The 16,052-nt window shown below is 46.4% G+C and overlaps 1 protein-coding gene across 3 annotated transcripts in view; it reads left to right on the forward strand.

Moving 5' to 3' along the window:
- Positions 1-16,052, forward strand: part of NOXRED1 (NADP dependent oxidoreductase domain containing 1) — a 20,742-nt gene continuing 4,690 nt past the window's right edge. Inside the window, exons 1-6 of one of the 3 annotated variants that reach the window (XM_006134816.4) lie at positions 1-2,436; positions 5,197-5,373; positions 6,454-6,638; positions 9,844-10,024; positions 11,694-11,848; positions 14,562-14,781. In XM_006134816.4, coding sequence (XP_006134878.2) covers positions 5,216-5,373; positions 6,454-6,638; positions 9,844-10,024; positions 11,694-11,848; positions 14,562-14,781 — 899 coding nt within the window. In that variant the 5' untranslated portion in view covers positions 1-2,436; positions 5,197-5,215. Of the gene's footprint in view, positions 2,437-5,196; positions 5,374-6,453; positions 6,639-9,843; positions 10,025-11,693; positions 11,849-14,561; positions 14,782-16,052 lie in introns of those variants that run through there. The other 2 variants (XM_025190560.2, XM_075926796.1) reach the window with 2 other exon arrangements.

A 16,052-nucleotide genomic window follows, 5' to 3' on the forward strand; every position in this document is an offset into this window, starting at 1 on the left:
CATAGCTGCATTGGTCAGGGGAGTGCAAAAGCCAAACTCCTGAGAGACATACCTGTACCAACTTAATCCCCAGCATAGACAGCACTGGATTGATGGATGATTTCTTTATTGACCTAGGACTTGTCTGCATTTACAATGCTTCATCCCTATACCGTTTTGTGAAGATGCTACCTATGCTGATGGGACAGCGTTTCCCATCAGCGGGTTCCCTACCCTCTGAAAGGCAGTAGATATGTCTACACAGGGAGCTAGATCAGAGTAACTGTCATTCAGGGGTGTGGATTTCACATGCTCCTGAGGAACACAAGTTATACTTGCGTAAACTTGTAGTGTAGACCAGGGCCTAGTTGCCGTCTGTCAGGGAGGTGGATTACCTGTACTGATGGAAGAATGCCTCCTATTGGTATAGTATCTCTACTGCACCAGGATAATATTGTAAGTGGATTTGCCAAAACCTTCAAGAGAATGTTGAATGTTGCCTAGCTGTCTGAGCCAGGATGGCCTAGGCTGACTGTATCAATGGAGAATCTGAGAAGGCAATGGCAAATCCAGTCAGTAGGACAGGCACCTAGCAACCAACAATGCAGAGGCCGATGAATTTCCTGACCTCTCAATAGGGAAGCCAAGCGCAATCACTCAGTTTAAGAACAAAGGACTGGAACGTGTGAGGTAGGAAGGTGAGAGTTGGCTGCTGAAAGGAAACTGGGCTCCCACCTTGGAGCTGACCAAGTAGTTCAGACTGAGCCTAAGCCTGAAGAAGGAGTTCACTGTGGATTGGCTGGGATTCTGTGCTCACCAGAATGGATGATGTTTTAACTTTCATTTTTCTATGCTAATCTGAAGACTTATGTTCCAGTTGTCTAATAAATTTGGCTCTTTTGAAAGTGCTGCCTGAGTGTCACTGTAAATACTTGGTGATGTGCATTAGTCCCTGAAGAGTGGACAGGTCTCTGCCAGGGGTTTGGCTCAGTTGGACTTATTGAACAGAGCTCACAATATGAAGTAGGAGTGATGAAGCCTTAGAGGTTCAGTTTGAGGAGGTGGTGAGGGATTGTGGCCTAAGCAGTGCAGAAAGAGCAAAACACCTGTGGGTCTGGCACATTGAAGGGGCTTCTCGAAACTTTCCCAAAGCTGGTGGTCTAGCACCTATCCTGTGGATCCAGGATTGTGCAATTCTGGGGCCCTACATTAGTAAGTAGTAAGGCTTGTCCGTCTTGGGGTGAGTGCTGAACTGTGGAGTTTGGAAGCAGGGAAGGGAGCTGCTCAGGAATCTTGATAGCTCTTTAAATACTGCAACAGTGTAGCACTGGGAGCTAAATATGCTGGAAAAGGAACCCGAGAAATGCAAAAGCATCCTTTCCTGTGTTTGGAAATCGGGTTTCTGGACAGTGACTGTCTCACATTTCGTAACCACTGAGAAGAGCAATGTCCAGCTGAGGGGTTACCCCTGGTAATGCCACTGCCTCCAAAACCCAGAGGGCTGCTTGTGACAGTTATCTTCTCTTTCTGAATGGTGATAGTGGAACTGTGAAAGCAATGGCATGACTACTGTTTGATCTTACAGTCTCTTAATGGATATGGTTTAGAAGTGTCCATATGTGCTGGGGGAAGAGAGTTGGATTGTCAATTAGACTTTTGTTTGCTACACTGGCAAGCCATCCAGGCTTCAGATTGTCTGTTCAATTCTTTATTATCCACAAGGAGGTATGTGGCACAAGCCAAGCCAAATCTTATTGATTTTAGTCAGTCATGAGATGGCTTTTCTAGATCACGGTGGAGTAGTAGTGTGATGTTTGCCACTATCTTGTTTACTCCATTCATGTAGGCTATGTGCTTGCATAATATTAGCCAGTAATAGCAGCCATGAAGTGGTGTTGATGGGAGCGTGCTGCCAGCTATGCAAAAAGTGACATTAATTTTGGTGTCCACTAAAATGGTGTGCGGGCTTCTGCTCCAAACTGGGACACAGTCATATTCCACTGTGGAATGGACAACAACTCATGTTTCTGTTTGGAGTGTGTCACTTTCCCCAAGATGTTCTTGAAAGTTTTTGTATAATGTTGACCCTGGCCTACATTTTCCTTTTGGTTTTTGCAAGGTGGTGACAGAAGCTGAGATTGCAGCAGAAATGGATGCTTAATGTTTACTTAGCATGGGTATTTTTTTCAAATGAAAAGCTGAGGCCACTGTTTTTGAGACATTTGGTTTTAACTGCCATGCCTTAAAATAGGTTTCTAGTGTTCTCAGGTCCTGTTCTAGAACCTTCTCTGAGGTTTCAAATGAGGAATCCTGAGTAGCCAGTGCAATGTCATCTGCATATATGAACTTCAATACCTTTGTCCTGTCCCTTCTCTGAAGCCCCATCCTGCTCACTCCATCTCCTCTGCCTTTGCTGCTCACTCCCCAGTCCTCCCTCACTTGCTCATTTTTTGCAGGGTGAGTCTGGGGATTTGGGTGCAGGAGAGGGTGCAGACTCTGGGGTGGGGCCTGCAATGTGGGGTCCTGAGTGCAGGAGAGGGCTCTGGGCTGGGGTGTATGGAGCCAAATGGTTGGGCATGTAAGAGGGGGTTGGGAGATGGAAGGGGGGACAGGCCCTGAGCTGGGGGATGTGGATTCTGTAGTGACTGAAATGAGGGGTTCAAGGTAAAGGAAGGAATTCAGAGCTAGGGAAGGAGGCTGGGTAGGAGAGTTTAGGTGTAGGAGGGGGATCCAGGATTGGGCAAGATGTTGGGATGTGGGCTTCTAGGCATAAGGCTGCTAGGAGGCTCAGCATTGCACACCCTGACTCTGTGTGCAGATGCCACCCCTGCAGCTCCAGTTGGCTCTGGTTCCTGGCCCATGAGAACTGTGGAGCCAGCACACAGGGCAAGGGCAGCACAGAGTCCCCTAGCCACTCTGTGCCTCAAAGCCTCCGGGTCTAACTGCTGCTTCTGGGAGCCACAAAGAGTCAGGTAGGGCCTTCCAGCTCCACCAACCAGAGTTGTAATGGCTTGGTCAGCAGCACTGACTAGAGCCACCAGAGTCGTTTTTTTGACCAGATGTTCCAGGCAAAAACCAGACACTTAGCCACCATAATCGCAAAGAGCAGATGCTGCACCCTGCTCCCCTCCTGCAGCAGGGTTTGGGCTCAGTCATTCCTCTTGCCTCTCCCCCCCCCCCCCCCCCCCCGGCCCATTTTGAGTAAAAGTCATAGGCAGGTCATAGGTGTCTGTGAATTTTTGATTATTTTCCTGTGACCTATCTGTGACTTTTACTATGCATACCCATGACAAAATCTTTACCTTACTCATGACTCTTATTTTTGCCCATTCTCTGTGGGATGGATGATGTGGTCCTGGCCCTTTAAGGGTCTGGGGTCTTAAGCAAACAGCTAGGTTCTAACAGGGACATTTGGTAACTAAGCAATAGCCATGACAACTCACTTGTTTGTGCTGAGTTGCCTGGCTCCAGACTAGGGGGTTGCCTGTTGTTGAGAACAGCACGGAGGCAGCTGTTCAAGGTCTCAGCTGGTGGGAGATCCAGGAGGCTGCTGAGGCTTGAGTTTATGCAAGAAGGGCTGTTTCCTGCTTGATGATGGGTAGTTTCTCATCAGCACTTCAGCTGGGGGCAGGACAAAATACAACATTCAGACAATGGAAAGTGCACAGTGGTTGTGAACAATGTTCCCTCTATTTTTTCCATCCATGTGTGGAATAAATTGTGTTATGTGCACCAAAACACATCTGGAGTACAGTTGTCTACTCCAGTGGAAACACATGCTGCCAGCTGTGGGTGCAATTGGCGCTGTGTTAATCAGCTGGATGGCATTTGAATCTCTTAGGTGGCTGCTCAAGTACTCATCTTAAAGGGAACACTGATTGTGAGTTATTCACTTGAGTGTTCCTTACTCATGCTATAGTGCCATCGGAGTCAATAGGGCTAGTCATGGGAGTAACAGCTTCAGGATCAGGCTCTTTGTTTTTTTGTGATGTTATAAACAAAGCAATTTGCTTATAACTGGAGAGTCTTGGGGTCTGACTTGGTGCATCAGGCCTGCTGTGGGAGGAGGGCATCGTTGGCAATATCCAGCCTCCCCTACTCAGTGGGTGCTTTGCCTGAGAAAGGAGTGCTGGAGAAACCCATAGGAATGCCCCGTCCTTGCTGCATTATCTTTGTGTAGTTAGGCCTATTTTCAGGATCAGTTTCTGGTGGGCACAGGCGCAGCTCCCAGCCCTTGGGACAAGAGGAGGGAAGTGCCTTTTGTTGCTCAGTAGCCCCCCATACTGGCCACTGAGGCAATGACTGACTGCAGTCCTTAAGTAGGAGAATGGGTGGGCATTGGGCTGCTAGGCCAACTGATGCAAAAAGCTGTCTGCTTCCCTGAAAAAGGCCTGACTGTTGCCTGGCTTGAAGAAGTGGTTTATTCAATGTCTAAAGCTTCCCATCACTGTCAAATGAACTGGAATGGTGATTCCACGATATGGGTCCGAGTCCAGAAGGCACCGAGCTCTTTCATTTCATTTGGAGTCAGGGGTGCTCAAAACTTTGTCTAAAATTGGTAACAACCAGAGGGTCCTGTGTTTGCACTGTGATGTGCTTTGCAATGAGACTGCATGCTGTTCCTGTGAAAGCCATGTGTGGCTCTGGTGAGGCTCTGACCTCCGGCAACAAAAATACCAGACTGTATGCTGAGACCTAAAAGCTGTTCAGCTACTGAGGGGAGAGATACAGAAGGAAGGAAGGGAGATGATTGCACATCACCTCAGCAGCAGGGGTGGGAGGGTAGGAAGCTGAGGATGTTGGGGCACCCATTGCTGACACAACTCACGCTGGTGATGAATGAAAGATATAATATTTGGAGGCTAGAGCTGCTCTCCTTGGCTTAGTTTTTGTATTACCTGTCAATAAGGAGCAGCCCAAACTACATCCTTCCTAGTGCTGTATCAGCAGCTTGCCAATTCTAGCCAGCCACAGCTACACTCCTATACTGTAATGAATTAGATTGTAGCTCCATGGAAATGTTAGTCCCAGCATGTAGTGCTCCATCTTGATCTCAGGTTCTGCTGCATCCCATGTTGGGATTTTTCTGTTCTTCCTTCCTTTCTTCCTTCCTACTGGTGATGCGTCATATTTGCTGCCCCTTCTCCATGGGGATTGGCTGCAATGCCAAACTGATGGATTCTGGGTCAGTCTTCTAACTGGTGCTCATTGCTGAAGGTTCTCATTCAGGGCCACGATGTCTCATATCACGGAGAATTTGAAGACCCTTCAGTCTGAGCAAGCAGCGGAAGAAAGCAAGCAGCCTTTATTGTGTCTGAGAAGACGCTGCAAGGGGATGATGGTGAATGCGTGTGCCCATGCTGTTTTCTTCTGCAAGCTCCTCTGTGTTCTCAGGTAAGACTGAAATAAGTGTCCTTTCCTTTAATGTTTCTCAGTGCTGATGAAAGGAGCTGGCTTGACAGGCCTGGAGACTGAAGGCCTCCATTAATCCTCAGAAAAACGGCAGCCAGGCTAACTGGCAAAATTCCCTTCACCAATAGACCTTAGTTCTCTTCTGGTGGAAAGAAGAGGAGTGAGAGAAGAGTTGAATTGTCAACAAGAAGGCCAGTTAGTTCAAGATGTGGTGGTATAATTTGATGATGTGGAGGCCCTTTTCACTAATTCAGCATGGGTTAAGGAAATCTTCAGAGTGTAATGAGGTGTCTTGGTTCCTGTCAGTCTGGGTGCCCTGGAGGGTGGAAGACTCCATATTTCATTCCCAGTCCCCTGAGCCTGTGAGATTTCCCCTTCTGTTCTGGGTGAGGTGACTGTGACCATTCCTTTCAGATGTGAATCTGTGGGCTAGTGGATGGAATTCAAGGTGTAGATATTGCCCTTTGGAGCCCTAAATGTCTTGTGCTCATATTGTCTCTCCCCAGACCATATTACTGCAAATGTGGTCACAAGGGGTTTTTGAGTTGTAGCTCCTTGATGTTGAAGGAAGGAGCTGCTGGGGGGTGTCTTCCATGAGGGCCTCTCAGGGTCTGGAATCGACTCCCATTCCTGCGAGAAACCTGTGACCCTTCTGCACATACTGCAGAACTCCCCTTTTCTTCATGAGGATTTGAAGAGTGGACTTGGTAAGGGATGGATAGGGTTATTTGTTATATGGGGTGATTCAGAAGTGGGGTAGGACTGGATTATGGTGATGTGGGTACCTAGCAGAGGATCTAAGGTGAATTTAGGTAATGATCAATGGGAATTTTAAATCTTGGAAAGGAGTAACTGGAGCTTGTGGGGAGGATGGGGCTGTCACTGGCTTTTATGTTTTAGAAATGGGAATGAATACGTAGCATGGGACAAGTTTTCTCTCCTTTCAGGAAAATCTGGTCAGTGGTTTCTTCCTAAAGAGGACAGTGTAGTGCCCAGTTTCTGGGTAATGGATACATTCTAGTTCCTGGTGGGGTGACGCCAGCTCTGTGTGTCATTTCTCAGGAAGAAAGAGGACAGAGGGAAGGTTTCGCTGATTTCCTCCAAAGAATCCATGGGCAGTGAAAGCCTGAAGGTTGGGATTATTGGCGGAGGCCACATTGGGAAGCAGCTGGTGAGGGCACTACTGGAGCTGAGTGGCGTTTTGGCTCAGAATATCCACATGTCTACCAGGAGGCCAGAGACTCTGTGTAAGAGCTATTGAATCATGGGAATTTGAATGGGAAAAGACCTAGCATATCTAAGCCAAGTACCCCAGACACTGCAAAACTCATCTAGTGGGTTCATTCCTTCTTTGACTGACTTCATATTCAGTGTCCTAACTTGAGCTGGTGAGAATTTTTTTTCCACAGAAAATATTAGACTATATTCAAAAACAAGAGCTCAACATTTTCAGTGGAAAGCAGACACTTTTCAGCTAATTAAAGTTTTCCACACAAAAAAATCCATCAAAAACCATTTTTATGTACACTTCTTAACCAGCCCTAAACTGAAACAAAGGAGTCTTTACTCTTTTCTTTTGAAAGTCTATTTTAACTTGAAAATAGACTTGAAAAAATGAATGGTCCTGTAGCACCTTAGAGACTGACTAAAATACAGGCAGTCCCCGGGTTATGTACAAGATAGGGACTGTAGGTTTGTTCTTAAGTTGAATCTGTATGTAAGTTGGAACTGGCGTCAGCCGCTGCTGAAACTGATCAGTTTCAACCGCGGCTGAATCTGGACGCCAGTTCTGACTTACATACAGATTCAACTTAAGAAACCCAGGCGTACCCAAGTCAGCTGCTGCTGAAACTGATGAGCGGCTTTCCCCCCAGCTTCCCCCCAGACTTTCCCCTCGGGGGAAGCCGGCGGCGGGACAGCCCAGGCGCGCTTGAGCTGCTCTGCAGCTCCAGCCCCTCCGCGGGCGTCTGAACTGGCGTCCAGATTCAGCCGCGGTTGAAACAGATCAGTTTCAGCAGCGGCTGACGCCAGTTCCAACTTACATACAGATTCAACTTAAGAACAAACCTACAGTCCCTATCTTGTACATAACCCGGGGACTGCCTGTATTTTAGTACTTTGCAAAGCCTGGGGGGAAGCCGGCGGCGGGACAGCCCAGGCTGCCCGAGCCCCTCCGCGGCTTTGCTCCGCGTCTTCCTGGTCTGCAGACCAGGGAGACGCAGAGCAGCTTTTCTCGCCCCGGAGTACACGGGCGGCGGGACCACGAGGTCCCACAGTCTGTGTCCTCCGGGGCAAGAAAAGCCCCGTTCGTAACTGCGGATCCGACATAAGTCGGATCCGCGTAAGTCGGGGACTGCCTGTATACAGATAGTATCATGAGCTTTGTGGGTACCACCCACTTCTTCAGATGACAAATATGGAACAAGGGTTACAGATATATAGTAGAACTAGGGGGATGTGCCCCCTGCTTGCTACACACAGCAACCCCCCTCTGTCTGGCCACTATGCGTAACAACCCTCTTCTCTCTGGCTGCTTTCGCTTTGCTGAGAGAGCCTGTTGATGCTGATGACGTGATAACACCTATGGTGTGGGGGCAGGGAGCAAGGTGCAGCTGGTGGTCTGAATTGGCAGGGCAGGGCTGAGTTGATATGGTGGGCGGCAGAATGTTCCTGCTGGGCAACAGAATGATGATATCAGTGTCATCTGTATCAACAAGCTCTCTCAGCCACGTGAAAGCAACTACAGAGAGTAAGGTAGGCTCGGAGATGCTGTGATGGCCATGGAGCGGCGGGATGGGTGCAAGGCACGGTGGGGCCCTCGGGCAGCATTGATTAGCATGGCCATAACTGCGGCCGCTGCCCCACCAGACAACAGAATGTGTTAAATTTGCATATGAAGGCCAGTTTCTCAGATTTTCTCTCAGCTGGTTCCTGAATTTATTTTGTAAGAGGATAGCCACTTTTAGATCCAGTAGTGAGTGTCTGGGCAAGTTAAAATGTTCCCCAACAGATTTCTTACCAGCTAGATACAGTCTGCGGAACTGGCCTTCATACGCAAATTTGACACATTCACGCAAGAATTGAACAAAGATACATCTTGGATGGGCGGTTACATTCAACACCCAAATGACATCAAAAGCTGAGTATCAGGCACAATTTAATAGTCTAATTTAGCGCAGACACTATAACTGACAGGGTTTTTTCCTCCCCCTCTTTTTCTGCTATATATTTGTACCCTGGACCCTTTGCTCCCTATTTGACATCTGAAGAAGTGGGTTGTGCCCACAAAAGCTCATGATACTATCTACATTTTTTGGTTAGTCTCTAAGATGCTATAAGCTCATTCGTTGTTTAAGACTTTTTAGTTACAAACTAACATGGCTACCCCCTGAGACTTTTATTCCATAGGCTGTTAGCATTAGGAAATGTTGATAATTCTATGTTTTCCTACTTTTTTTTAATTTAACTTCATTATTCTATAATACCGCCTTAGAGCACCCTAACCAACACACCTCCTCTGTGGGATTTACAGCCTTCAGATATTTATAGAGAGCTATTGTTCCCCCCTCATTAGTTATCATTATAAGTGATACATATTTTGCTGCTTTAATCTTTCCTCAGAAGTCAGACCCACCAGCTCTTAATTGTTTTTGCTGCACTCTTCTAAATTCTCCCCAGCAGTTTTTCCCATCATTGCTCAGTGGCTGCGACACCAACACTTGCATGTTAAATATTCACTTGATGGATAAAATAGCTCTCCAAATCAATATCTGTGTTGACCTGAAAAACCTCTGTTGCCAGGGTCTCTCCTCAGTCTATAATTGTAGGTTCAGTAGTACAAGATGTTCCTTTCTCTCGTTACTCCAAAATGTTAAAAATACAAAATGAAAAGTGCAATTTTATAGATCATAATTGCATGCAAAATGTCAAATGCCACGTAAAACTGACTCATAAACCAAGATGAACAGAGGATAACTGTCCTGCAGGGAGCTGCTTAAAACAATAAACCCTCTCAAAAATGGGGGGAGGGGAAGGGAAAGGTATTATTAAATGGCTTTTTATAGATCTTGAAAATCAGCCAGATCCTGAGGCTTGGCTGATCCAGTTAAAAGTGTAATCAATATTCATGAAACAGTGCCAAACAACCACACTTTCTTAATATTTATTCTTAGCAGAGAGGCTTATTTCTCTGTAACTTGGCTGCCATGGGCTGTGCATCAGTAATGTTAATGGGTAGCTGCTAATTAAGCTCTTAAGGACCGTCTGGTGAGAGGAGCTAGATTGCCCCCCTTATTAGATGGGTTGATGCATGCCTCTCATCCCTCACCAATGGTGCCTGAGAGCAAACACCATGATGACCCTACACCAGTGTGGGTGGTGCAGACTAACTAGTTGCTGCTCCTGGCTTGTTGGTGCTGGGGAGGTGATTGTCTTTTTTTGTGTCTTCTTTAGCAGAGTTCCAGCAGCTGGGAGTTGAATGTTTTTATGACAACGGCCAACTCGTGGCCTGGGCAGACATTGTGTTTCTTTGTTGCCTCCCATGTCATCTGCAGCACATCTGCTCAGAAATTCACAGTTATCTTCGGGAGCCCTGCATTGTGTACAGCCTAGTCACTGCTGTTCCGTTGCCCAGGTAGTATTGATTGTAAGTTCTGGTTTGATAGCGCAGCACACTAAATCCCTTGATTTGTGCACACACAAGGCAAATACTGCCAATGTGTTGACCTGGCACGTGGACAACAGTGCTGCTAGCTCTCATGATTTTATCACAAGTTGCACAATATCTGATGGTTTTCTTAAAGCTCCAGCCTCTACAGCCATGTGTACATGAGAATACATGAGAACTTCAGCTTTTTTTTAAGTAAATTTCTAGTTCTCATGGTTGAAAAGTTTGAAACAAGTCCTGAGTGTCCCCTAGGGCTCAAACCTCAGGAGGCCAGAAATAAAAAGCAGGTAACGTGAAGTAACAGATAAAACAAATGAATGATTTTTAAATTCACTGCATGATTGGGGAAGGGGGGCTGACCTAGGATTTTTGACTGATTGAGATGGTGATACTGGGAGAAGTTCAGCCTTTGTGGCCCATTCAGTTCTTGGCTGCTCTGCTGAAATGGCTAAAAAGGGAATAAATGTAACAAGATTCTTTGTGCTGTAGACATCATGGGTATGTCTAGACTACATCCCTCTGTCGCCAGAGGGATGTAAATAAGACATACCAAAATTGCTAGTGAAGCGGGGATTTAAATATCCCCCACTTCATTAGAATAAAAGTGGCCGCCGCTTTTTGCCGACATGGTACCTGGCTGGCAAAAAGTGGCAGTCTAGATGGGGATCGGTCGACAAGGAAAGCCTTTTCCAACTGATCCCTTATGCCTTGTGCAACCTGGTTTACAGGATCAGTTGGAAAAGGCTTTCCTTGTCAACTGATCCCAGTCTAGACTGCCGCTTTTTGCTGGCAAAGTGCCGCATCAGCAAAAAGCAGCAGCCACTTTTATTCTAATGAAGCAGGGGATATATAAATCCCTGCTTCATTAGCAATTTCGGTATGTCTAATTTACATCCCTCTGGTGACATGTGGTCTAGACATACCCCTACAGTAGGAACAATGCTTAGACCCACTTTAATCTCATTTTACACAGGCTACTGATAGTCATCTCCTGGGCATACCTTTCAATAACTACTGGGATGGGCTGGATTTAAATCAGGATCCTAGCAATGAAGAGCTAATGTCCTATTACTGGCCTCCAGAGCACCCAATCCTTTTCTTGATTTCTATTATTCTGAAAGATATGGAAGTGACTTTATCCAAGTAAGAAAGGATAAAGAGCCAAATCCTAGTTGGTGGAGTTTTATCAATATTGGACCAAGATATAGCACAGACTCATTTGTTTTCAACCAAACAGCCAACCAAAAATACTTGCTAAGCCCAAGATATTGTGTGAAATGTTCTAGCTCTCACATACTCAGGTTAGAATCCTAGCAGCACTGACTCAGCCTCCTCTGGCTAGCGTTTGGTGCCCTGCACTTTGCTGAATGTGGTTCTTTCAGACAGGATCTTCAATTTAAAGACCCATCACCTGTGTGGACATTGACTTACCATAAGAGCAAAGATTTGCCTTTGTGTCTGGCTATAACACCCTTATTGCCACATGTTGTCCAATGGGGGGAGGGGCTGCATGTTAGGGATACTGTAAACAGAGTTTAGAATGAATGGTATAAAAATGTACTTTTATTCTTTCTTGGTATGCCACTCTGGGCACTGGATACTTCTGAGTTAGTTATTTGACTGACTTTGCTTTCAGGTTGAAGCAACTCCTTTGCTACAGTGCCATCCTGAGGCCACAGTACCAATGCAATATCAGAGACTTAGAGAATGTGGGGGGGACAAATGGGACGGTCAGAGCTGCACTCCAAGACCCTATTATTATACAGGCTACTTGTCCCTGTAACACCAAAGGTAAATGTATTTCTCCTCACTTGGCAGATGTTTTCCTGTGGCATTAGAAACAATGTCTTTGCTTCACATTCACACTATTCTGAGCCTGTCCTAGCCCAAGTAATCGGTGAACAGTGCTGGGTATATAGAGTAATAGCTAGTCAGTTTCTATCCTGACTGAGCAGCACTGAATGAGAACAGTCATTTGGAAATGCAGTGTGTGAAAGAAAAACCTCCTAATAAAAATGTTGGCAGCGCTGTCACTGGCTAGCTAGAACTAGACTGGACAAAACTCAGAATTAACATCAAGTAGAGACCAGTCCTGCATGGGCAGGGAGATGGAGTAAGTGACCTCAAAGATCTTTTTCATCTCTATCTTGTCTGATTTTGTTAAAGAGTTTGCAGGTACTTCAGTGCCCCAGTCAGGACAATTACTGTGAAGAAGACTTCTCTCTGTCTGTGTGTGTAGTGTATGCTATGTGCTTCTGGAACTCTTGTCTGACCCTCCTGAGAGCCATCGTTTCCTTTGGTGAGCTAGTAGGAGCTTTGGTGCGCTCAGATGGGAAAGCTGCGAACAGGGGATAAGAGGCCTTTTGGTGGAGTAGATCAAGACTAAATCAGTATTTTGGTGTCCACCTTGACTAACTTCCAGCTTGAAAATTACCTTGCCACCACTAGAGTCTCCCATCTCTTCCATGGTTTCACCTGGATATGGTATTCTTCTTAACTTCCTGTCTTAAACGGTTAGTTTCCACCACACTGACAGCTGCAGTGAATGAGTGGTTCTACTACACACAGTTTGTAAAGCACTTTGGGCTGAAATGTCCTAGATGGATATAAGCTAGCATATTATTATTACTTATTGGATTTGAATCTCTCCTCTTTTGCCTATAAAAAAGCACATTGTAGAGCTATTGCCATTCTGACTCTTTTTTGACTGAGAACAAGATTGGAAGAGATATAAAAAAAATCTCTGCTGTTTCCTTTACATCAGTGTGTAACCCTTCTGCCAGGCCGAGTAAATAGCAGCAAGGGCAACAAGGTAATACAACACCGGCTCGAGCCCCCACCCAGTGACCTGGGAAATCTTACATATACCTCTGGGTGCCTCAAAGAGGCAAGTCTTCCCCTCTCGCAAGCACAGAGCCTCAGTATAGCAGCAAACCTTTTATAACATGAGGTAACCGACATCAGCATTAAATTGGGAAAACACCACAACTCGGATTTACAGACCAAGCATCAGCAAAGGCCCTCCCCCCAGCCACAAATCCCCAAAAGTCCAACACCCCAAAAGTCTCTGCCCTGGGTCAGTGCCGCCCCAGGGTTCAAAAGTTCACCCGGCAGGGTTTCACCCTCCCAACCTGGAGGGGCGGGGATCGATGCACCTTATGTGGCCGCCGATGGCTCCGCCTCTCTGTGGGGTTCTGCCGCTGTCGACACGAGTCACTCCGCCAGCCATCTCAGTCCACGCCCTTGGCTGCCAGCTGGTTGCTCCTGCTGCTGCTCCACTGGCTGGCTGTCTGCTGCCACTCCTACCAGCCGCAGGTTAGCTGCTCTGCTGTCTGCCCGCACCCGCAGGTCGTCCCCGCCAGCTGCTCTGCTGTCTGCCTGCACCCACCGGTTGTCCCACCGGTTGTCCCGGGAAACCGCTCTGCTGTCCACCTGCACTAGCTGGTTGTCCCTTGCAAGCTGCTCTGCTAGTAACCCAGCAACTTAGCACGCTGTTGGCTCTGCCTCTTTGTGGGGTTCTGCTGCCTCTCTGTGGGGTTCTGCTGCTGTCCACACGAGTCACTCCGCCAGCCGTCTCAGTCCATGCCCTTGGCTGCCAGCTGGTTGCTCCTGCCGCTGCTCCGCTGGCTGTCTGCTCCACTGGCTGGCTGGCTGCTGCCGCAGGTTGTCCCCGTCTGCTGCTGCTGCCCCACTGGCTGGCTGTCTGCTGCCGCAGGTTGTCCCCGTCTGCTGTCTGCCCGCACCTGCTGTCTGGCAAACCGCTCTGCTGTCCACCTGCGCTTGCTAGTTGTCCCTTGCAAGCTGCTCTGTTAGTAACCCAGCAGCTCAGCACCAGGCTCCCCTCCGCAACAGTGATTTCAGCTCCTTCTGCATTATAGCGCCAGGCTTCCCTCAGCAACAGTGATTTCAGCTCCGTCTGCACTATAGCACCAGGCTCCCCCACAGCGATTTCAGCTCAGAACAGAGGAGCTTCAGCACTAATGCTCAACAGATCACAACTAGACTCCTAACAGAATCCAAATTAATTTTGATATTCCACAGTGGAGAGAAAAGGGTGTGTAATCAGTGTTCCTTGGGCCCTCAGACAGGGTCCCACCACTAGGTACAGAGACCTGTCCCCAGCCTTTCTCAATTTGACTGGTTTTGGAACCCATGCCCCTTGTCTAGCGAGTGCTACTTAGTTTATGGCGAATCCCTCTGTCATAAACAGTTCCACCATTCCATTGTCCTTGATTCATATAATCAGGGTAACAACACTTTTATCCCCCCCCACCTCAATAACAGAGACTGGGGGTCCCACAGTGGCCAACATGACCATTTGGGCTGCTGTGAGCACATACTAGACAGGGTGGGTGTGTCTATTCAAATTGGGATCGGCCCCTGAAGTCTCTTTGCACCACTTGCCACAGTTCACCACCAGATGTCAGGGTAGAGTTTACCCTGACCCTGCTTACGAGTGTATGTAGTGATAACTGACAAAATTTGTTCTCTGATTGTTATGCAGAGAGAATTGCTGTCACTGGCAAATGGTTGGAGGCAGTTTTCTATGCAGCCCTGAACAGTTGTATGTGGCGGCACCTGCCCCACCAGCAGGCATTGGAGTTACTGAATGATGTATGTTTCCCCAAGCAATGCCCCATCTGTGCAGAAAAGACCTCCTGCCCACGGTTTGTGTGTGGGAACTTTGTCAACCAAACCTTTGTCTCCTCCCTGACTGAAGAAGAGTAAGTAAAGTGCCGAACTTCAGATGTTTTTTCTTGGCCACCCTCTCTGAACCTTTTCCACATACCAGGATTTGAAAGCCAAGAGTCTTCCTATTGCAGAGGAAGAATACTGTACACACCCTCCTGATTTCATGTCATGCACCAGTGACTGTTGGGTCAATTTAAAGAAAGCGCCAAAGTCTCCTTTATTGTTATTAGATTTGGCTCCCAAGTTCCTAAAATGGGACTTTGGCACTTTTTGTTACCTTGTGATAACTCAAAGAACAATATACTGGCAAAATGCCTCAGTATCTCAGTCTGAGCCCCTAGCCCCTCTATTCTTATTTATATTGATAAGAATTTACTCAATGGGGATATGTGCGTCCTGTTCCAGTTGTACAACTTGGTGTAAAACAGCAGAACAGAGAATTTCCATACTGGACAGTCCACACTGCTAGGCCTTCTAGTTCGGTATCCTGTGTTTGACAGTAGCCAGTACCAAATGCCCGAAAGGAGGTTCAGGAAATGCATAATGAATAATCGAGACTAATCTGTCCATAGGGAGTTTGTTTTTAATCTCTCACTCAATGCTTAGGTTCTGCTCTGAAATAGGCTGACTTATATCCCTTCCTTTAAACAAAAAAGTCTAATGTATTTATTTAATATATTTTTACATCACCTCTTTAAAATATTTGAGGCAGCTTACAAAAATTTTAAAAACACAATACAAATATACATAAAAAATTAAATACGAGACCACAGAGGGACTTAAGCCTGCTAAAAATATCTAAATGTCTAGTTCTGTTTTAAATCCTATGATGCCCTTGGTATCACTGTTGTCTTGTGGCAGATAAAGCATGCATCATATAAAAATCAGTTTAATCAAATGTCCCTTTATTCTTATTTGAGAAGACATGATTCACCTTCTCTAGACTGTTCATTATTTTATATACTGCTATCATGTCCTTTCTTATTGCTCTTCTGTCTAAACCAGACAGTCCCCATAGTCTCAGTCTCTCTTTACACAGAAATCGTTCCAGGTCTTTCAATCTTTCATTGCTTATCTTTGAAACTCCTCCTCTTTCTGCTGTATTTTTGCCTTGAGATGGTATTCTGGATGAGGGTATGTCATTGATTTATATAACTGCATTATAACACTGGCATTAAATATTATCAACATTATTTTCCATTCCATTATTTAGGAAAACTAATGTTGTTTGTTCTTTTGTGGCCACTGTACATAGTGAAATCTTTCCCCTTGATTACCATGGTCACAGGTATTTTAAAGCTGT

Source organism: Pelodiscus sinensis, chromosome 4 (assembly GCF_049634645.1).
Source record: "Pelodiscus sinensis isolate JC-2024 chromosome 4, ASM4963464v1, whole genome shotgun sequence".
Lineage (NCBI taxonomy): Eukaryota > Metazoa > Chordata > Testudines > Trionychidae > Pelodiscus > Pelodiscus sinensis.